Below are 22,114 nucleotides of genomic sequence, written 5' to 3'. Positions count from 1 at the left end.
TACCGCCCTTACTGGCCTGCTGGCCTCTGCTATGACTGGTTCGTCTTGCCGGTGGCAAGAGATGGCGTGCTCATTGGTTATTGGAAACAGGGGAGGGAGTAACCTAAATGGGACGGAACCTATCTTAATGCAAGTGTTGCAGGGGTGGGAGCCTTAACCAGGTGTGCATTGAAATTGCTGAACAAGTGCCAGTACCACCTCTGACAATTGTGGTGGCTCGAGCCTCCCAAAATAAGAATTGCCACCCCAGGATTTCAGCCTCCATATGCCCTGGTCAGTAGGGAGGCAGCACGAGAGTTCAATCCACCCAACAGGGTTAGTAGGAAAGTTGACCCACATAGTGGGAGAATCAGCTCACCGGTGGGCTCTCACCCTTGAGGCTCAACAGGTAATCGAGCACGAATATCAGTGGGCTCTTCAACAATGAGCACACTCCCTGAATATTGGTGGGAGGAACCATGGAGTAATTGGGGATGGTGGATAGGGGTTATTTCAACTGCCCTTGCCATATGGATGTGCCTTTTCTTTTGCTGGCATGAACGTCATAGGTTCTGCGGGAGGCAACAGCCAAATCCTTCTATCCCCTTGATGATCCTCCTAGTATTCCTTGTTCTCATAGTTGCAGGAGACAAGGAAAGTGCTGCACCTGGTGAACATGGACAGATGGGGACTAGGTTATTGGATAAAACATCACGAGGAGAAAATTATCATAAGATGTGGAGGAATAATATTTATGTCCAAGATATGTTTAAGTTCACCACAATGTTAAATCTCTCCAATTGTTGGCTGTGTATGCACATACCACCTTATGCTAAACGGCCAGGTTTGATGCTACATGGAATTCCCATTGGTAACATCTTCAACATAGAGAGGAGTTTGTGTGCTAGTTCATTCTCATGCTGTATGTTTATCCCAGATAACAATGTTAGCATTTCGGCCACAATTGACCACATGGAAACAATGATAGCTGAAAACCCGCTAAAAAAATTACAGAAGGTGATCCATGGAATTGGTTATATTCTTGGCTGCCCGATGGTGGTTGGATCAGACATATTAAGGTATTGATAGCAGGGCCGCTTATAATCCTTTTGCTTTTCTGCTTTTGTATTCCCTGCTTGATGCAATGCTTGCAGAATATGATGGGAAAAGATGATATCCCACACGATGGGACCTCGTGTGATTGCTTTTATGAGAGAATATAGACCCTTACCCCAGAACGAATCTAAGTAATAGATTGTTCATAAAAAGAGGAGGGAGTGAAGGGAGAAGGAAGGGTTAATAAGGCAAAGAAGCTAAAAGTTGTGCAGCTAGGCAGAAAACCGCAAATGCGTCAGCTCTGTAGGCCAGAAGTTGCTTCCTGTTTTCAGCTCTGCAGACTGGGAGCTGTTTCCTGTTTTTGTGCTACCTGTTTTAGAAATATTTTTAGAAATGTAAGACATACATGCAGGGCATGAGAAGGATTTCTCTCTACCTTCTCTGTACCATTGTACCTTGTAAGGGTTGCTCTCAAATATTTCCTGCAGTAAATTCCTGTACTAATCCTGTTTTTGCAGTTGCGGCATTACCAAACAATGGGTGTTTGCTAAACTCAGGCAGGTCAAGAGTCCAGCTTCCTGCCTTACCAGCTAGCCAGAAAATTGCAGCTGTTTGCAAATTTAACCAGCCTGCCAAAGAGGTCTCACTCTGTCTTTTATAACATGCATTTGTTTTCATATTTCAAAACTACAAACCATGTTTGGGTGCCTTGGCAAAAAGGTGGTTTCTAGGGGGATGCATACCCCTAAACATTTTGTGAATCTAATGCAAGAAACTAATTTTTAAAACTTTTTAGTTTCTTCCACGGCGAATCATCACCATGTTTCCTGCCATACGCTTCCTGTCTTAAGTAATGCAAAGATAAGAAAAGACACGTATGGGGAAGTGCTTAGCTAGCAGAAAGACACGTATGAGGAAGTGCTTAGCCAGCAGATAGATGTGCCATATAAGGGAATAAGTTGAACATTTGCCAGCTGATTGGGAAAATTTGAGGAAGGAATGGGAGGGGGGAAATGCTCAAAAGGTATAAGAAGGCTTGCTGAAATGTATTTCTTTACAGCCAGCTTTCAGGAGGTATCCTGCTGGTTGTCTCTATGTACAGATTGTCTCTGTGCATAGATTTTAATAAACTTTTTCTCCAAAGAAGATTTTGCTTTCCTGGTACTTTTGTTCCCTCCAAGGTCCGGGGATGGCGAGGCTGATGGATCCCTAGGTAAATAAGGCTTCAAGCTGTTCTCTCAAAGCAAGAGAGTTGTCCTCTCCTGTCAGATGCAGTGACTATACTGTAATTCTGGGGTGAGTGGGTGGGTTGTGGGGCAGGGTAGGGAGGGATTCTCAAACAACTGGCTTGTTCCCATTTACCAGTCCTTCTTTTCTTGCACCTCTTCCTTGTGAAGCACTGCCACAGCATGTTAGAACTGGAAGGGGACCCTGCTCAGCCGCAGCATCCCTGGCAGACAGCTGTCCAGGCTTTGCTTGAGCACCTCCAGCTGTGGAGAGCCCACCCTCACCTCCTGATGCAAGTCTGCTCCACAAACTCTGCTTTCACCCTGTTCTTGAAAGCAAGCCTGCTTCATCTTCTATGTGACAGCCCTTCAGATATTCAAAGACAGTTATCATGCCTCCCCTTAATCTGCTCTTTTCCACACTAAAACATATCCAGCTCTTTCAACTATACCTCATGGGTTTCCATGCCCCTGTGATCAACATCAACCTCTGGAGGCAATGGACTTTCTGAAGTGTGGTGTCCACAACTGAGAAGAGTTGTCCAAACAACCCACTCTGACAAAAGCAGAATACAGAGCTCCCACTTAGCCTCTGGGGAGCCTTTCTAACTATTTATTTGCATGCATACATATCATATATACCATATTTTTCCATGTATAAGACTAGTTTTTACTTTAAAATTATGTGAAAAACTGTGGGTCATCTTATACACTGGGCAATCTCCCTCCTATTTTCTTAAATTGGTGTCCCTAAAAATAGGGGTTGTCTTATACCCAGAGGCGTCTTATACACAGAAAAATACGGTGTGTGTGTGTATGTGTGTGTGTGTACACACACACACACACACACACACACACACACACACACACAAACACAATGTATTTCTAGGCAAGTTTACTCTGAGCATAAGCCCCATTTATTCCAGCAAGACTTACACTCTTGAGGATTGCAGCCTCAGGCTCAAATTGGGCCTCTGGAAGTTAAAACTATGTGGGAGTGGGATGAAAACTGACTCTAGTGCACATGCACAAAAACGGCCGGCACATGGACACTAGCACCGATGTGCGCCTTTTCCCTTCCACCCACCCTGCCAGGAACTGCTAAGTGCTTTATTCTAGCAGAAGCACAATCACAGCCATTGTGAGGGTTCAGTCACTCTGACTAAAGCTCTCTTAGGAACTGTTTACTAACACACCCTGATTCAGGAACAGCAAAAAAAGAGAGGCGTAAATGAATACAAGAAGCAAGGAGGCAGAAGTAGGGAACGGAATAGACTGCATTGCACAGAGACAAAAGTGTCCCAGCTTCTAGTCTCTATGAAACTTTGGAGATGAATCCATTCCATCCATGCTTCTAGCCAGAAAGTCAAACACATCTAGACACTCATACATTCACGCCCCTTGCCATCGTATGCCACAAAACAGCCAGCGTCTCTGGCTGAATAATTTTAATGAGATGACGCAGCCTGTAATTCCATGCTTGCCTGTGCAGAGAAAGAGAACAAGAGAAAGAGAGAGAGTTAGGTAACACACCTTGGTCAGCTGCATTCTTGTGGCGCTTCTTGGGCTCCCTTTCCCCCGGGGTGCAGAGCAGCAATCCGTTCCCCAACAATCGGACCCTCCTTCCCAGCCCATACGATCCCTTCTGCTTCCTCTCTCTCTTTCTCCGGCAAAAGTTGTGGGTATTTCCCCCCCTTCTCTGGATCTTTGGAACTGCCTTGCCTTACAAACTCCTCCTCCCTGTCCCACTCTTTCCACCCCCTTGCTCTCCATCTCTCTCTCTCTCTCACACACACACACACACACACACACACACACACATACAGAGTCTTAATAATATTTAGCTCAGTGCCAGAGCAAACTCAGCCATGCCACATGAAGCTGTGTGAGTTTGCAAAACTGGGCCTGTAAACAGGTGGCAAAGTGGAGCCCCCTGAGATGTAGGTAGATTAGTATGGGGTGTGTGTGTGTGTGTGTGTGTGTGTGTGCGCGCGCGCGCATGAACATACAGAGAAGAAGGTCATAACCTTTTCAGGGAATAACACGGAGAGGGAAACGCAGGGGGAGATGACATATTGTTGGAAATGGGGAGGATGCCTTGTCAGAACACATGCACTCCAAAGAGCGTAACAGGATAATTGGAAACATATTATCCCCTGGAAAATCCCTCCAGAGCAGCTTTGGAGTAACAAAGAGACATGTGTACCATTCAGCCAGATCTGTATCCTGTTTCCTTCCAGCTTTTGGTGCTTTGGGTCAGCAGCTTCAGGGCCTGCATCTCAGGAGGGGGAGGAAAAAGCAGCAGCAGCAGTTGGGTTTCCACTTCCTAAACAGGAATATATGCATGTGCAACATACCTGGAGTGAACTTCCTGTCTCTCTTTGCCAGGCTTTCTCTTACTCTACTCCTCTGTCACGGATGTGTCTTTTCCTTGCTAATGATAAGCACAAGTAGGAACAAAATGTTGCAGTGTGAGTGCCCTTGTTTAGGGCTCCGGCCAGCCTGCCATAATCTTTCCCCCAAGAGGCTCCATTCCACACCCCCCTCCAATAGCCTGCCAACCTCCCGTGGCCACCAAGTGTGCTCAGTTTACACTGGGCTGTTTGAGAGATTCCCCAGCCTTAGGATGAGTATGATTAGGGTTCTCCAAACCTTGGAACTCTTTCCTAATCTGCCAGTAACTCCTACTCGGGTGTTTCGGCTGCATAAGCAGCAGCACTTGAAGAACTGAGCTCGCTCTTAGGATTTACGATTCCAGACAAAAACAAGTCACTCAAAACATAGCACACAGATGGGGCTAGATGAGTGATGCCAAAGCTGTGCAACAGGGCATACTTTTGCACAGCTAGAAATTAATTTATTCTTTAACTGAACTTTGGCTTCTGTGAGGAGGAGGGGGCCAGCTGCCTCCCTGCATGATTCACCGGTGCTCTTTGGCCATACCTTCTTGCAATGAGCCTCTGGTGGAGGGATGGAGAATAATTCTCCTCTGTCTCTGCATCAGATGTGACTAGATCAGGAGTCAGCAACCTTTTTCAGCCATGGGCCGGTCCACCAGACCATGCGGTGGGCTGGACTATATTTTTTTGTGGGAGGGGGGGAATGAACGAATTCCTATGCCCCACAAATAACCCAGAGGTGCATTTTAAATAAAAGGACACATTCTACTCATGTAAAAACACTCTGATTCCTGGACTGTCCACGGGCTGAATTGAGCAAGCGGGCCTTAGGCTGCCTACCCCTGGGCTAGATCATTCAATTGCTCCAGAGAGAGAGAGACACAGCAGACTGCCTGCCCTAGAACAGCAATTTATGCCAAAACTCAGCTCCCAGACACACTAACTTTGAAGATAAGAATGAGACGTGCCTCCAGTTTTAATTTGGGGGATGGGGAAATTTGGAAAGCAACCTGTGAGATGCACATCATGGAATCTACAAGTGGATATCACTGGGTGTTAATTAAATTCAGCTGAAGTTAATACTGCATTTAAAAGCATGTTATCCAAATACATCCTTCCTGTCCTCCCACCATTTTCCTAGCAATAAGGGGGAAGGCAAGTATTAATTACCATTACAAACAAAGGCATCCCCAGGCTTGCAAGTGACAAATTCTTACTGACTAGAAGGAGGAAGCAGCAGCATCCCACAGGGGACAGCGCAGCTGCTCAAGGGCTGGGGGTTCTGACAATGGAGCTGACATGCACAGCTATATAGCTATTTGCAAAGAGCTCTGCCAAATGCTGCAGGTGGTTCAAGATGTGTTCAGATAGTCCAAGTTTAGGAGATCAGATGTTCAGCAAAGAGGGAAATGTAGGAACATAGGAAGCTGCCTTATACCAAGTCATACTATTAGTTGATCTAGACCAGTATTGTCTACACTGAGGGCTTATCCACGCTGACCTTTTGCCCCACACTTTCCAGGGACAGGCTCATGCTTCAAAGCTTTGTGTCCAAGCACCCTTTCTTTCACCTCTGAACTTTACTTGCAAAAACCTGCTGCTTAAAGCTGAAGTGCAACAAATGGCAATTTGGGTTTTCCATGGATTGCAGAATTGTAGAATTGGAAGGGACCCCTAGGCATTGACGGAGGAAGAGGAAGGTGGGGGCAGCGTGATCCCGGTGGGCTGCCATTGCAGCTGCCCCCCTCCTGCGCTGGGCGCCACACCCCTGCAGGCGGCATACCCCACCCCCGGGACGCGTGCCAGACCCACCCCCGCCTGCTCTCCGTCCCCCGGTGCCGAAGCATGAAGCTCCGCCACTTCCCCAAGGGTCATCTAGTCCAACCACCTGCAGTACAGGAAACTTTTGCCCAACGTAGAGCTTGAACCCACAACCCAGAGATTCAGAGTCTCATGCTCTACCAACTGAGCTATCTCCTATTGGGTGATAAAGAGCGGGTTTTCGCAGGGAAAGCTGTGGAACAAAGAAAATAGGGCTCAGACATGAAGCTATAAAGTGCGGACTACTGTGCCTGGAATGTGCAGAGGAAAAGTCAGTGTGGATGAGCCTTGACTGGCAGGGGCTCTCTAGGCAGGGATCCCTCCCAGCCTCACCTGGGATTGAGCCTGGGACCTTCTGGGTGCAAAGCAGGTGCTCTACCACTTAGCTATGGCCCTTCCCACAAACCTGCTGCTTCCCAGGAAGATTCCCACCCAGGCAAGTAATTAGGGGCAGGTAAACACCTGGAATGGCAGGCAACAATGCAGGCAGGAGGGGAAGGAGGAGCATTAGTCTTGGTGCTTGCTAGTCTGAGGCTACCTACACAACAAGGGAAATAAATAGTACCAACTGTTCATCTTCACTTGCAAGCTAGCAGCGTTGACCCGATTATGGGCTTTGGTGGCATTAGGGGAGCTTGTGTGTGTGCGCACTCATGCCCATGAAAATGTACACCATTAGTGTCTCTTCAACAAACAGTGTGCACATGAGTGATTGTGATCGGATCCATGCATTTAGTTGTATCGCCAGACATGACACAGGATGGACCATACAGTCAAATGGAGCATCAAACAATGCAACACGCTCCAAATTAAATTTAAATGCAAGGTACTAAAAGTTTAACAAATGGAGGAGGAGGGAATGCCTTAGACCTAGGCCAGGTCTGTATTCAAGGGAGCCCAGAGAAGCAGTGCAGATCGACTGCAACGGCAGCTGAGAGCTGGCGTGTTAATTTTAAACTTATTTCTTGTGTGAATTTATAACCTACCCTTGATCAAAAGGTCCCAGGGCAGGGTGCATACAATTACTCACACTTCCTCAGAGCGACACAACAGCAGAGGCATTGTGGGAAATGGAATGACACCTAGACCCACCTTCCAGGTGCTGCTTAGAACACTAGGCAAGGTGAAGAACAGATAGAGAGGCTTGCGGCACTTCCAGACAGTTACTGTTTTGGGGGATAAGATTCAATCACATGCCTAGTAAATTCAGGTAGTGAAATTGGAGTGGATTTAGTGCTCTTCTGCTCCAAAGAAACCTGCTCCCCCTACAAGACATTGAACTTTTCATTATATGGAAAGTGAAATGGAAAGTGTGGGATAACAATAGCATTGACCCAACATCATATAACCTCCCTGCAACCAGACCAAACTGAGGGCTTACTAACTAGCCAGCAGCATCTCGCTTGTCTGCAAACAAATCAGGGATGACTGCTCAATAAATAAGTCCCCTGGAAGCAACCACAGCACAGACCTGGCAGCAGGCCCTGCCAGGGTGATGGGTGGTGGGCAGCAGCTGCCCAAGCATGGCAGGTGCCAACTTCTGCCCTGTTGAAGATGCAGCTTCCCTGCTTCCCACTTTCTGGCTTGTAACTGAGCACAAAACCATCTACAACAGAAGAAGAAGCCTTCTGGATGCATGCATCATATAGGAAAAAAGTAAGTACAGTGGTACCTCGGGTTACAGATGCTTCAGGTTACAGACTCCGCTAACCCAGAAATAGTATGGACCTCCGGAATGAATTAAGTACATAACCAGAGGTACCACTGTATTTTAATATGAAAGTTGCCAAGTCCAGGCCCACAGAAGGCTCTTGTATCTCTTAAGCCTTTCACAGAAGGGGAAATTCTGCCAGACACAGCTTTGCCCATCTGATACAAAACATAGTCACACTTGACAATTTTGCAGTTATAAAAGATGCAGAAGAAGATACAGAAGGTCAGGATGTGTAACAAACCTACCCTGGGAATGACCAGCTCACTCTGGGTGAAGAGGTGTGACAAGAAAAAGGACCCCAGGTTACAGCACCCAAAGGATTAAGGGCTGATTCAGGTGCCAAAGAAAGATGAGCAGAGCACTTCGGGGATTAGCCACCCACACAACCCAGAACAGAGAAAGGGTGGAGCTGTAAGGCAGCTTTGCAAAAGGAGAGCAGGTTATTTCTAAGAGCGGCTTTGCTGCAAGGGCAGCAAAGACCAGAGACAAACAGGCAGTGCTTATATCTAGCATGCCAGCATTTCTCAGCCTGCTCTGAGGTTGTTATTCATTCGTTCCTTCCTTCGTTCATTCAATTTATGAATGTTTAATGTTAAAAAAAAAGAATCCATAAGCAGTCTACCACACTATAATGCGGGGCAGGGGCCTTATGGCAGTGTCAGTTCAACAACAGTTCAATTACAGGGCATTACTTGGAGCCAACTAGATATCTTTGCCAGTAGTATTTGTTTAATGTGCACTCTCTCTCACCCCCACCCACACAGTGTGAGAGCTATTCACCCCTCAGGGTTTGATTCATTTCCCCCAAGCCCCAGAATCTAACAACTCTTGAGGACTGGTACCACGCTGCTCTCATAGCTATAAAATTGCTTGTTTCCTGAATCCTCGTCCTCCCTTGCTTCATTGCTTCTATCCTGTTCTTCATCGGACTCCCAGTCTTCCTCCTGACATGCAGTCCTCCCCTTTTTCCTCCTTTACAGGGTTTTTTTTTTTTACTCCTAAGCATAAAAATGACATGACATAGTCCAGAGCAGAGCAAATATGGTCTCCCAGGTGTAGCAAGAAATGACACCCCAAGTAATGTGCTGGGTGGAAGGTACGGTTGCCCTTTGAGGTTGGAGGTGAGTGGGGGTTTACCAGTAAAAACAGGATGCTCAAAATGCATCACAAAGGCACACACAGAAGGCCATTGTAACCTGGATTTACGGTAATTTGCACCAGAGAGGGTCTCAGATTTTGTGAACTGGACTCCACCTTCTAAACTTAAGCTACTTTCTAGCTACCTTCAGGCAGCTGCACACGGACCTGAAAACCCCCAAATTTGAGTTGCAGGCGCTGGGAAACCTTGCACCAGCACCCATTTGACAATTGGCTGTGCATGTGAGGGGTTGTGATCAGGCCCACACATGTGAGTGCACTGTTGGGGGAATTGGGGGAATCGTGCATGCAAATTCATGCATCAGACTTGTAAAGTGAGTGGCATAAAGCAATGGATGAAAAACAAGGTGGTCAGCAGTTGGAACAAAGGAATTGGGGAGTAGCAGGCAGGGAAGCCTCCAACAAAAATACATGAGGTGCCATTTGGTCTGAAGTGTATAAGAGATAAATTGGCACTCATAGAATTTTATCACAAACGCTCGGGCTGAGCCTGAATGGGGAGGAAATGATTAAAAAATCAGAATGAAAGGAGGTGAGTCAGCCACGCAGTGGCCCTGGCCACCCTCAAGAGGGGCTCCTGAGACCACCTCTTTCTTGATGGGCTGCTTGTCCCTGAGGGCCAACGCTGCCAGCAGAGCAAGACTTGCCCTCCCCTAGGGATCAGCGACGGTGCAGGGTGGATTCAATTCAGGTTATATTTTGAAATAAACTACCTACTTTGAAGGTCATATCTGAGACCAAAATAATGTTACTTCACTCAGCAGTGTCCGTGTCTTGTGGGACAGTGCCCACATGAAACGGATATCGACAACAAGCAAAATAGCTTCCCAATCAGATTATTAAAATTTGCTGCCTGCCAGGCGGATAGCGGCTGGCCTGGCCATTAAGGATAGAAGCTTATTACCAAGTTCCAGGCGTCCGTCTGTTTATTGTCATTGCACAAGGGGCGGGGGGGAAGCGCTTGCCTCTACAGTCACCGCCTAACCTCAAAGAAGAGAAAACAAGGCAACAAATAAGATTCAGAACTGCTGAACCAATCCCAAAGTCACTGCTGGTGCCATGGTGAGACAGGAAGGGAGGAGATGGGTCTCATCATGGAGCCGGGTCTCAAGTTCAAGATCGTCCAGAGTTCACCCTTAAAATAGGCCGTTTCTGGCAAACTGTTTACAGAGGATTTTGCAGAACATTCTGGTTGCATAGTTCTCAGCACATATTTCTAAATCTGCCCCAAAGAATCCCATGGCTCTTTGCCCTGTTGTCTTCATTAACGCAGTCACATCTGGAGTCATGTGATTCTGTTTGGTTGTTTCGTCCAGCTGGAATAGCAAGCTGCTCCACAACAGGAGAAGGGCAGCCAAGCTCACACCGAATCAACTTTGCTCAACTCAACAGTTGTTTGTTTATCGGTGGCTTTTGGAAAACCACACTTGATCCCTCCTGATGCTGTAGGAAATTTCAGGAAATATTCCAAACTGATTTGCAACATCTATGCCAGGGATGGGGAAACTGTGGCCTTGCACAGGACTGATGGGAATTGTCGTCGAATAGCACCAGCAGCACCACAACAAGTTCCCCACCTTTGCTTTGGACCAATTGTTCTCAAGTCTTCCATTCAACTTGCCTGCTTCAGAGGAACGGCTTTCTGGATGGCTCTGTGCATTGCAAAGGATTCCACAGCGTCTTGGTTCATACAAGGTCTTGGCTGTTGAGCCTATGAGGTACCCTTAGGTGACCCTCGTGACCCCGCATAGCCTAAGGGTTTCTCATAGAAGAATCCCAGCATCCTGAGTTCCCTGGCAGGGAGACTACGATCAGGTGGTGTCAGAGCCAAAGGCAGGCAGAGCTAGCTAATTCTGGTTTTGTCCTCCTCCCTGCTGAATTCAACAAAAGCAACACAAGCAGTGTACACACCATATATTTAAAGTGCATGACTTTTCCAAAAGAATCCTGAAAACCGTAGTTTACCCCTCATGGGGTGACAATTCCCAGCACCTTTACCTAGCTACAGTTCCCATTATTCATTCTCTCTCTCTCTCTCTCTCTCTCTGTGTGTGTGTGTGGGCGCGCTTTAAATACATGATGTGCACTTAGCTGGAGACTGACCCTAAACTGATTGTGAGGAAGCAGGCAGGCAGGTGGAGGCTGGCTGAGAGCAAAGCTTTGTGGGCGCTGCCCCATGTGCCCTAATGCGCCAGTCTCCACTGATGTGTATGTGCAAAGTCTGGGGATGGGTGTGTCTGATTCTGCAAACAGGGAGCAGTGAATTTATTGCTCCCTGATCTGCAGAATCAGCAGCCAGCAGCCTTTCAGAGAGCAGCACTTCAGGGCCACAACACAGACGAATCCTTCCTTCCTTCCCCACAGGAAACTCTCTGTCTCTATATAAGCAAGTAGGTTCCAGTTGCTGATTTTGGCTGCTCTCCGGGGTCTCTGAGAAGCAGAAAAGCAGGCGAGGGCATGGGAAGGAAAACGGGGGCCACAGGTTTGTCTCCTCGCTGGGATTCATGCCGACAAGGAGCCACAGAGCCAGCCTTGTGGCCTTTGTGCGCGGGAGGGAGCGAGACAGCCTGTTTGCTGCTCACGGGGAGCCTCTGTGGAGGCCCTGCAATGGCCGTCAGACCTCCCTCTCAGTCCCGGTTCTCCCTTGCTTTGCAGAATGCAGCTTCACACAAGGGGTAGCAGGAGAAGGGCATACGGGAAGCCCAGCAGGCAGGAAGGCCCAGCTGGCAGAAATTTTCCTTTTAGGATGCACAAAAGGCTTCAAATGCAAGAGACTTTCTTTGTTTGGGTTTGCTTTTTTAGCCAGCTAGATACTCCACCTTTGGCAACAAGCCATTCAACAAACCTAAAAAAACCCCAAACCCTTTGTGTGTGCGTTTTGACTAGTACAGGAAGACTAAGGCACAATAAAGAGTAGGGTTGCCAACTGACCTAAAGGCAGATTGTTCTTGTGCCCTTCATTGCAGCAAGAACTGCACCAGTCAGCTGGTGGGGCTTTCTCAGGGTGTCTAACCTTTGGCCCTTCATATGTTGCAGGACTACAGCTCCTATCATCCCTGAGGCTGGTCCAACACCATATGCAGGGGGGCAGGTAGCCCCCGCTGCTGTAAAGTCAAGTTTGAGTTAGTGTTATTTTCACCCTTGCATAATAATAGATGCCAGGTGTTGAGACGGGTGTGTGTGTGTGTGTCTTAAGACAGAGGTGGCTCACCTCTCTGGCCCTTCAGATGCTCTGTCACCAGTCCCAGCCTGCATGATCACTGCTCAGCGATGATGACAGCTGTAGTCTAGCAACATCTGGGATGGCCTCACCGCTGCTTTGCAGCCACCACCCTGCCAGGGCAGAGATAGAGGGCTGTTCTCTCCCTTCCCATTAAGCATTTTGACCAGAGTGTGGATTTGCAACGTCAATGGAAAATTCATTTGACTTGATTAATTTCCAGGACAACGCATTGTAATAGTCTAACAACATACCCAGTGCTATTGTGCCAACTTCCCTGGGCCAAAGGTTTTGGCAGGTAGCTGTAGAGGAGTAAGAGCACAGGAATCCAGGCCCTGAGCCCATAAAAGCTGGCAGAAGAGGGGTGGGAGGGATCATCTGAAGGGAAACATAGGTTGGGAGTGCCTGGCTGTCAAGCCCAGGCAGAAACTTCAGGAAGTAGAGAAAGATTAGCTGGAGTGACGGTTGAGTAATGCACGAAAAAAGTCAGGTTAAGGGGGCACAGCAGTTAATGACCTGAAGGGCTGTCACATAGATGGATGGAGCAAATTTGTTTTCTCTTGCTCCAGAGGGTAAGACCCAAACCAAAGGCTTCAAATTACAAGGCTTTAGACTAAACATTAGGAAGAACTTTCTGACAGTGTGGACGCTTCCAGGCTGTCACTACTTTTGAGTGGGATTGAACTGCATACCAACAAGCTCAGGTTGTGCAATGGCAGTGGACTTTTGCAGTGAATCATAGAATCATAGAGTTGGAAGAGACCACAAGGGCCATCGAGTCCAACCCCCTGCCAAGCAGGAAACACCATCAGAGCACTCCTGGCACATGGTTGTCAAGCCTCTGCTTAAAGACCTCCAAAGAAGGAGACTCCACCACACTCCTGGGCAGCAAATTCCACTGTCGAACAGCTCTTACTGTCAGGAAGTTCTTCCTAATGTTTAGGTGGAATCTTCTTTCTTGTAGTTTGGATCCATTGCTCCGTGTCCGCTTCTCTGGAGCAGCAGAAAACAACCTTTCTCCCTCCTCTATGTGACATCCTTTTGAAGAAACTGATAGGACAGTGCACTATAAAGTATAGGGTGACACTTGCCTAACTTCCCTGAAAACAAAGCAGGATGGATGCTCAAAAAGCAGGTTGTCGGGTTGCAAGTGGAACAGACGGCTTTGGGTGATCCTGGAGTCTCCTTTCTTAGAGGTCCTATCCTAAAGCAGAAGCTGGATGGACACCTATCAGGGATGTTGTACTACTAAGCAGAATTAACTAGGCCGTGGTTGAGATCCCTTTCCTGTTCTGTGATTCTATGGGCACCTCCCCAACTGTCAGTATTGTTACTGGTCACCCCAATCCCTGCCAACTTGCCAAGCCTTGCATGGAGTTCCAGGGGTCTTGGCCTTCAACCAGAGTCTGTGCCATGGCATAAAGAAATATGATTCATTCACATATTTACAGCTGAGTTTAGATGGAGGAAGTCCAGCTCTTAAAGCATGGTCATCTCAAGAGGGGTTTGTTCCCAATAGCAGCGCAGTGCTGGAGTCCAAGGCATCTCTCCCAGCCTGCCTTCAGCCAGTCTGCCCAAGATGGATCCCTGTCTCCCCCCCCTCCCAGTACACCTTGCTAAACACACTGTTTTCCTGTCATCTCTCTCACCCCCCCATCCCCGTCCCGCGCACAGGGCACCAAGCTGAAGGGGCACAAATTAATATATATATTTAAAAAAATAAACGATATTTATATGGGTACCTACTGAGAAGATCCCTAAAAACAACTGTACCAAAGGGAATCATTGTGAAAATATTTTTTGGGGGGGTGTCAACTTTTGCCATATTACCAAAGTCCACCGCTGGTTGCACACACACAGTCATCTCCCGTATGGAGAAGGCCAAGGGCCTATCTGCCTGTTTCTCAGTAGCAGTCCACATTTTGTGGTGTACCTTCCAAAGAGGGATCCAGTAACAATGCTTGGCCCCCTTTATCCCCCCCCCCCAATTTTTTAAATTGATTTTCACATTTATCACATAGGGAAAAAAACAAGAAAAAAGAAAAACACTACAATACAAAAAAACAATTTAGAAAAAACACACAAAAAAGATTTTTTTACTTCCAAATCCTAATTTCATTTCATTGATAACCGACTTCCTCAAATCTCTTCTGAATTTCATTAAATCTCCTCTTTAGCAGTTCTCCAAATTCATATTTCTAATAATATTAACTTCTTTCATTTACTAACTTCTTCTCCTTTATTAATATTTTAATCCTTAATGTTTATTAACAACGTATTCTTATTCTACCCCTAAGCCTAATTATTACTTCCAAGAAATTTCTGTTTATCTTATATTAGAATATTTAGCCAAATATTCTTTAAAATTCTGGCGCCCTTTAGAGGGACAATTAATTGTTCTAATTGTCAGACCTTCCACAGCCTCCTTCCTCTCTGCTCCATCCACAATCTTTGCTAATGCCAGGCAAATGAAATCTGAACCTCCGTCGTGTGTGTGTGTGTGTGTGTGTGTGTGTGTGTGTGTGTTAGTTACTTGTTCTGCAGGTACCTGGAAGAGTCCAAGTGCCCATTTAAATTAGATCGCCTCCCATCCATAGCTGCCAACGTTTCCCTTTTTTTAAGGGAAATTCCCTTATTCCGAATAGGATTCCTCACAAGAAAAGGGAAAAGTTGACAGCTTTGCTCCCATCACTGGGCAAGGTTCTGCCAAGCCGATGGAGAGATGTTCCTGTGTGTAAGACAACAGCATGACTCACAGCAACACAGTAAGAGCTTCAACCCTGCTGGCTCAACCCTACCTTCCAAGAGCCAGAATAAATAAGACAGGGCTTGCAAAGGAAGATGTGAAAAGGTTTTTTTGCAATGGTGGGTTAGCGCCAAGGCCACCTCCGTGTGACCTCGCTGCCCAAGACTTGCTGCAATCACTGTAATTGCAAGGCCGTTCTCAGATATCCCAGGGTTGCCATCTTAAGCAAGAATGTAGGAAGGTGTCTTTCAAGCACATGCCTTCTTGCTAAGAAAATGGAGAATTGTAGTTGTTGTCAGCCGTATGTGACAACGGCCGCATGAGGATGGAAGACTGAAGAAACCCCAACTAAAGAATCATGGCAAGAAAAATTGATGGACTATGCAGAATAATAATAATAATAATAATAATAATAATAATAATTATTATTATTATTATTATTTATACCCCACCCTCTCCAGCCAAGGCCGGGCTCAGAGCGGCTTACAAGCAATAATAAAAACAAGTTGTATGATTACAACTTAAAAACAAAATTAAAATAAAACATTAAAATATTGGAATATTAAAATATTTTAAATGTAGCCTCATCGCAGGAGAAGGAAAAAAGAAAGAGAGGGAGGGAATCAAATTGGCTCCAAGCCAAAGGCCAGGCGGAACAACTCTGTCTTACAGGCCCTGCGGAAAGAAATCAGATCCTGCAGGGCCCTGGTCTCATGAGGCAGAGCGCTCCACCAGGCTGGAGCCAGTGTTGAAAAGGCCCTGGCTTTGGTTGAAGCCAATCTGACTTCCTTAGGGCCCGGGACCACTAGGGTGTTGTTATTTATGGACCTTGAGGCTCTCCGTGGGGCATACCAGGAGAGGCGGTCCCGGAGGTACGAGGGTCCTAGGCCGTGAAGGGCTTTAAAGGTCAAAAGCAGCACCTTGAACCTGACCCTGTACTCCACCGGGAGCCAGTGCAGCTGAGACCCCGTGAGGAGCCTCGAATTGGCAAAATTGACATATAAGCTACAGGACAAGGATAACTGTGACTTTAAAGATGAATGGGAACCCTTTACAAAATATTTGAAGACGCAACAAAGCGAACTGTACTCCTTGGCTGGCTTTGAATAAACATCCACAAACTTTTTTATTGATGATAATCAGCTAGTTTGAGGATCTATACAACTGCAACAACTGCATACAACTGCATACAACTGCAACTATACAACATGCAGAAAACAGCATTCTCAGAGAAATCAAAGACTGGAACTGAGGGAAGCCGGGGGGTGGGGATGGGTGGGTTTTGTGTGGGAGGGTGGGGGGAGGGAGGAAAAATGGGGGAAAAAATAAGGATGATATGTTTCGGGATAATATGTGTTGTTTTAATTTCGAATAAAAAAAAAGTTTAAAAAAAGAAAATAAAATGGAGAATTGTAGTTCTGGGAATTATTGTTCCATGCAGGGCAAACTACAGTTCCCAGTATTGTTTTGCTTTAAATGTGTGGTGTGTACACAGGTCAGTCCATTGATTCACCTAGTTCAGTTACTATCTACAATTCTCTCTTCAGATCACCACATTGTCACACTCTTCCTCTCACCCCCCCCCCCCGCCGACCAATCTACCAATCTAAGGAGGCTGAATGGGGCACTGCCCCACCAGCGTCACTGCGCCCTCAACTAGCGTCCCCCACCTGCATTTTTTCTTAGGGCCAGTCCAGGGGGTGCTTCTGCCAGCCTGTCATTAGCTCTGGAGCCACCTACTGTTGGCCTCTCTGCCTTCTATCCCGGCAGTCCCAACGGGCACCAAGGAGCATCCATTGTATACAAGCACACCAATTCCAAAAAGGTTTAAAAGAGACAAAGAAACCCTGCCGGCATTTCACTCATCTGCAAAGCCTCTGGTAGCCACTGTTGGAAACAGCTTTGATCTGATTCAGCAGCTCTCTTGTTATTGGGACCCTCTCCCTCTCTTGCCTCGTTTTCACCCAGGGTGGGCTTTGCAGACAACCAGAGGCACCATAACCTTTACAGCTATGTTTATGAAAGGTTTCGAAACCCCCCAGCTGCAGTAAATAAAAGCTGCTGGAGACTCTTCCTCCTCTTTGGAAGTGGTTTTGACTGGTGGAGGTGGGGAGGGAGACGATGTCCAGCCTTTGAAAGGGTCTTAACGGAGAAAATCTGGTGCTGATTACTGCCCAGCAAGGATGACGGAAGCACATGTGACTCAGCTCTGGAGGGGGGTTGTGGGTGGGGGAACTACCTCCAGCCCACTGGCTGCTCTGGTCCCAGGGGAAAGGAGTGGGCAGGGTGTGTGTAAAGCCAAACCCTTCTCCCTGGGGGCTGTGCACCTCCCTGCCCTTGGAAGCCCCAGGATCAGAGGGGGAAGATGCCTCTGAAAACCGACCAGTGGAGACGAACAGCAACAGAGAGAAACCGCCCTCCTGACCTCCTGACGAGGCTTCTCAGGAACATCTGCTTGGCCACTGTGAGGCCAGAAGGGCCTTTGGTCCAATCAGGCAGGGCCAGAGGAGCCAACTCCTAGGGGGTCAAGGTCCCTTTGGACCCCACAATAAAATATTTGAGGCAGAGACTCCCCCAAAGTTGAAGGGCATTGCCATTCAAATGATGTGGCTGCACCCTGTTATATCCCGCCCCCATATTTTATTCAAGTTGGCACCTCTGAGCAGGCTCTTCTTTCTTCCCTGAGAATGTAGACCACTGGTCTTGTAATGGGCTTACTGAGCATTTATCCTTTTCCTCTTTAGCTCTGGCTCATTTTTGTTTCTGCTCAGTGGCGCATGCGCAGGAGATTAAGCATGGAGGAGAGGGGAAGGGTTTGGTTGGATTTCCTCCCTCCAGCTCCAAAATAATCTTTGGTCACCCTCCAGATTACTAGCAGGGAGAGGAGGCACCCATACTGCACAAAGCCTTGCTGCGCTGATGGACACAAGAGTGGTGGAAGCAGCCAACAGAATCCAATTGCTTGGGGTTCCAGTGAGTTGAAGTAAGGTACGTTCCATGCCTGGAAGCCAGCCTGGACTTCACAAGGCACTTGGGACATTTATCAAGTGCAGGAGGTGGTGGTATACAAGATGCTGTCTCAATGACTATCTGTCTTCAGATGCCTTATGTGGGGAGGATGCACAATGAAAAGGGCACTGTGTTCTCCTGCTGTTTATAAAACCAAGCCTTGATCACACCCCCTGCTTCTTTGGCAGGAGGGAGGGAACTGGAATTGGCTAAAGCATTGCACTACCAATCCAAGCACAGGGAAGGAGGCACAGAGACGCAATTGTGCAAGCGAAGAAAGGTAATTTTTATTTCAGAAATAGACGGAAAAGAACCAAGGCTCAGTTCCTCTCCCCGTCCCCAGCCCTCCTGTCAAATAAGTGAACAAGTCAATTGCTTTTAGTCCAAACCAAAGGACTTGGGAAGCCAGAGAACTTGAATCTTGACAGATCCAGTTTTCTGTAGTTAACCATTGAGCGAGAAATGTGGGCAGCAATGAGATCTCAACAGGGGCCACTTGTAAGGGCTGCAGGGATCACGGGCCTTGGCTTCACTCACCCGTCCCCAAATTATTTGTATTGTATTTATGAAAGGATATCGCCTACCCTCTAGAGATCTTACAAAGAGAATCGGTGACATAACTTATGAAATCTACAATTACATCTCTTTGCATCAGCAAGTCTCTGGGTTGTGTCAAATCCTGTGTGTGCAGACAGAATGTACTACCAGCCTTCAGTGGGGCTTTGCTCCCCTAGAGCCCCCTGTGCGCTCCAGAAGATTGAGCAGATTCTGGGGGACACATTGGTGTCCACCATTTTGAATCAAGATGGCACTCCCTACTAGTTCTATATATTTGAGAGCAACATCCATGTCCTGATGGAGAAGAGACACCACTGGCAAAGTAATCTTGTGCTGAAGCATTATTTTAAAGATTAGTTTTATTTGGAGAAAAACAAAAAAACCAAGAAGGGGGGAGGAGGGAAAATTTTACATAATAAAAGACATCTCCCAGTAAGTCCACACAGATTACAAATCATTTTCATAGAAGATATTTTGTACAAATTTTACATGTCTTCAGAATGTGTAAAATGCACCTCAATCCATTCGTGAACCTGTCCTGATAGAGCAGAGAGAGATAAAGAGAGAGAATAGGGGAGAGAGAGAGAGAGAGAGGGAGAGAGAGGGAGAGAGGGAGAGAGAGAGAGAGAGAGAGAGAGAGAGAGAGAGAGAGAGAGAGAGAGAGAGAGAGAAGGGAGGGTAGAAAATGCTTCTGGGGTATGCAAATTAGCACTTTACCTCAAATATAGCCCCTCCCCCCCAGCATTTCACACAGTCAAAGCAATATTGCATTTCAAATCAATTATCTGCACTCAGCAGGGTCTCCCCTCCCATTCCTTTATATCCTGCCCATAGGATGTGCCACTACTCTGTATATTTCAAAGGACTGGTTTAAATTGTAGCTAAAATTTACTGAAACAAGACACCAACCACGGCAGGGTTTACAACACGCCAAATCCTGTATTTGACTCAGCCAGAATTGCTTCAAGAGGAAAATCACACAGTTCTCCTCCCCAACTAGGTAAAAACTGGCAGTTCCCTGGTGAGCCCGTGCACACCTCCCAAAAGCTAGCCAGATCCTCCTCTGCAGCCACCATGTAAATCAGGCTGCTGAGAGTTGGCTAGTAAAACCTTGTGCTGCTTCAGTTCCACTGTGTGGATTGAATTCCCACTTGTCCTACCCATTAATTAGTTCAAGGAAGAAGAATGAAAGGACCAAGACTACTGGAAGAAATGGAAGAGATTGCTTGTCTCTGTGTCTGATGGTGTTGGCGAAGGAAGCTTTAAAAAGAAATTTAGGGGACTAAAAGTAAACCCTTTTTGTAAGGGCTGAAGGAAGTTTGCCAGTCATGTTGTGTACCTACTTGCCCAAAAGTGAGGAAGGAACTTGGAACAGTCACATGATGCTCAGTCAAACTTTCAATGACTCTTGCTACCTTTAAACAGTGCCCAAGTTTAAAACAGGTGCTATTTAAATTTGTGAGAGTGGTTGTGGTGGTACCTCAGTGATTAAAAGGGGGCAGAAGAGGAAGGGATAGGAAGGGGGGAATTCAAGAAAACTTTATAGTCTCCAGAAATTGCTCTTTCAACTAATGATTCCCATAAATCCAATGGCTCCTTCATATATATTGCAACCTCCTTCAGGGAGGTTACCAAAAACTGATTCCATATGGTGGAGCACCTTGACATACAAAAAGTTACTTTCTGCATGGTTCATATGCAAGGCGCACTTTCCACATCAGCACTGCATGGTCCTGGTGACCACCAGCACAGAGAGTCTTTGCACCATTTGGCCAAACTATGTGGAAAGTGGCTTTCAACATAGAAGCCAACTGTCAGCAGCCTTTATTGTTGGGGACAGGCAAGGGTACAACCCCAGGATCAGCTCTGAGGCTTCTGAGAAGATTCCTTTGGTAGCAAAGGTTTGCTACTCAGCTTTAGTGTTGCCTGGGGCTTCCCCAAACCTGATGGGTTTCAGAGGGGGACACCACCACCACCAGGGCGAGGTTTCTAACTTAAACCTCAGGGATTACTTGTGTAGAGATGCCAACTCTCTGCCTTGAAAAGCCATTTCATCTCTTCCCCCAGCCATCAAGGCAAGACTGCTCTCCTCCTTTTCCCAATGCACTAAAATGCTTTCAAGTTCGTTTGAAGCTTACACTGCAGAAGTCAACCAACCTGGCAAAAGGAGGAGACAGATCTTAGCTGTCCATGTCCCCACTGTGCTCAACTAATACGCACCTGGCCTGCTCAAGTGCTAGCCTCTCTTTTAATGGGAAGGGACCTGGGGCTCTGGACGTGATTGGAAGCTGCATGAAGTCACACTCAAGACACACACTGGGCCTATTCCTTTTTTAAAAAAGACACCTGCCATTTTCTCTCTTGCTATACTTTTTTTTGCAGGGATTTCTCCAGTTAGTTCAATACTTTAAAGGCTGCAGCAGCATGCAAGAGAAACTGTATCACTTTTTCATATATTTTTTTAAAGAAAGGTTTAAGAAAGGTCTCTCCAAGGAGATGTTGACTTGTAGGCTTTTATTTTTCTGTCTTGTCTGAATAAAGGTTTGGTTTTGCTTGCCGAATATTCCTGGGTGGCAACCGGTAAGGAGACGGCATGGAGGGGCCGGAGAATTTAATCAGCGTACTCATCCCCCTCTGCTTCATCGTCACCATCCACTGACAAAGCAGCATACTTGCTAGCACAGCTAAATTTCTGCAAGAGAGTTAGGGAAGTGGGTGTTAAAACAGCATTCAAAACTGGACACTGAAAGCCATCCTGTGACACGTTCTATACATAGGGCTGTGGGTATCAGGTGTTCCTGGGACGGTGTAACACAGACATTAGAGAAGGGTGGGATGGCAGCACCCTGGGCAGGGTGGGAAATCTTTTTGGCCCAGATCTTTATTTCCCCCACCTTGAGAGCCTGCTTTTGCAGGTGGATGAAATTGCCCACCTGTCAAAGCTGGGCTGTCAGGGTGGGAGAACACAGTGACCAATCAGGAATGAAATCAGCCAATGCACGAAGCAGCTGGATCAGCCAGGTGGGTGTGGTTTGAGGAAAACAGCCTCAGTGGCTAAATTCAGCCCACAACCTAGAAGTGTACCACCCCGGCATGGCGGATAAAAATGGCAGACTGGGGGACCTGAATTTGAAACCACACTGGGCAACCTTTGGGCTGATCGCTGTTTCTCAAGGTTGCAATGAAGGAAAAAGGAAAAACAAGCTCCATGCGCCCCCTATGAAGTGG

At 46.9% G+C, this 22,114-nt stretch overlaps 2 protein-coding genes across 4 annotated transcripts in view; both read right to left on the bottom strand.

Annotated features, from left to right (window-relative positions):
• TNS2 (tensin 2) overlaps nucleotides 1-3,948 on the bottom strand; it is a 135,156-nt gene extending 131,208 nt beyond the window's left edge. The window contains exon 1 of the mRNA XM_083729146.1: nucleotides 3,795-3,948. Coding sequence (XP_083585272.1) covers nucleotides 3,795-3,896 — 102 coding nt within the window. The 5' untranslated portion in view covers nucleotides 3,897-3,948. The remainder of the gene's footprint in view (nucleotides 1-3,794) is intronic.
• Nucleotides 3,949-19,227: 15,279 nt separating this feature from the next.
• EIF4B (eukaryotic translation initiation factor 4B) overlaps nucleotides 19,228-22,114 on the bottom strand; it is a 37,833-nt gene continuing 34,946 nt past the window's right edge. For all 3 annotated transcript variants that reach the window (XM_083729196.1, XM_083729195.1, XM_083729197.1), the window contains one exon: nucleotides 19,228-21,578. In XM_083729196.1, the coding sequence (XP_083585322.1) occupies nucleotides 21,498-21,578 (81 nt within the window). In that variant the 3' untranslated portion in view covers nucleotides 19,228-21,497. The remainder of the gene's footprint in view (nucleotides 21,579-22,114) is intronic.

The sequence above is a fragment of the Podarcis gaigeae genome, assembly GCF_964106915.1.
Source record: "Podarcis gaigeae genome assembly, chromosome: 2".
Taxonomy (NCBI): domain Eukaryota; kingdom Metazoa; phylum Chordata; class Lepidosauria; order Squamata; family Lacertidae; genus Podarcis; species Podarcis gaigeae.
This window is presented reverse-complemented; position numbering and strand designations above follow the sequence as displayed.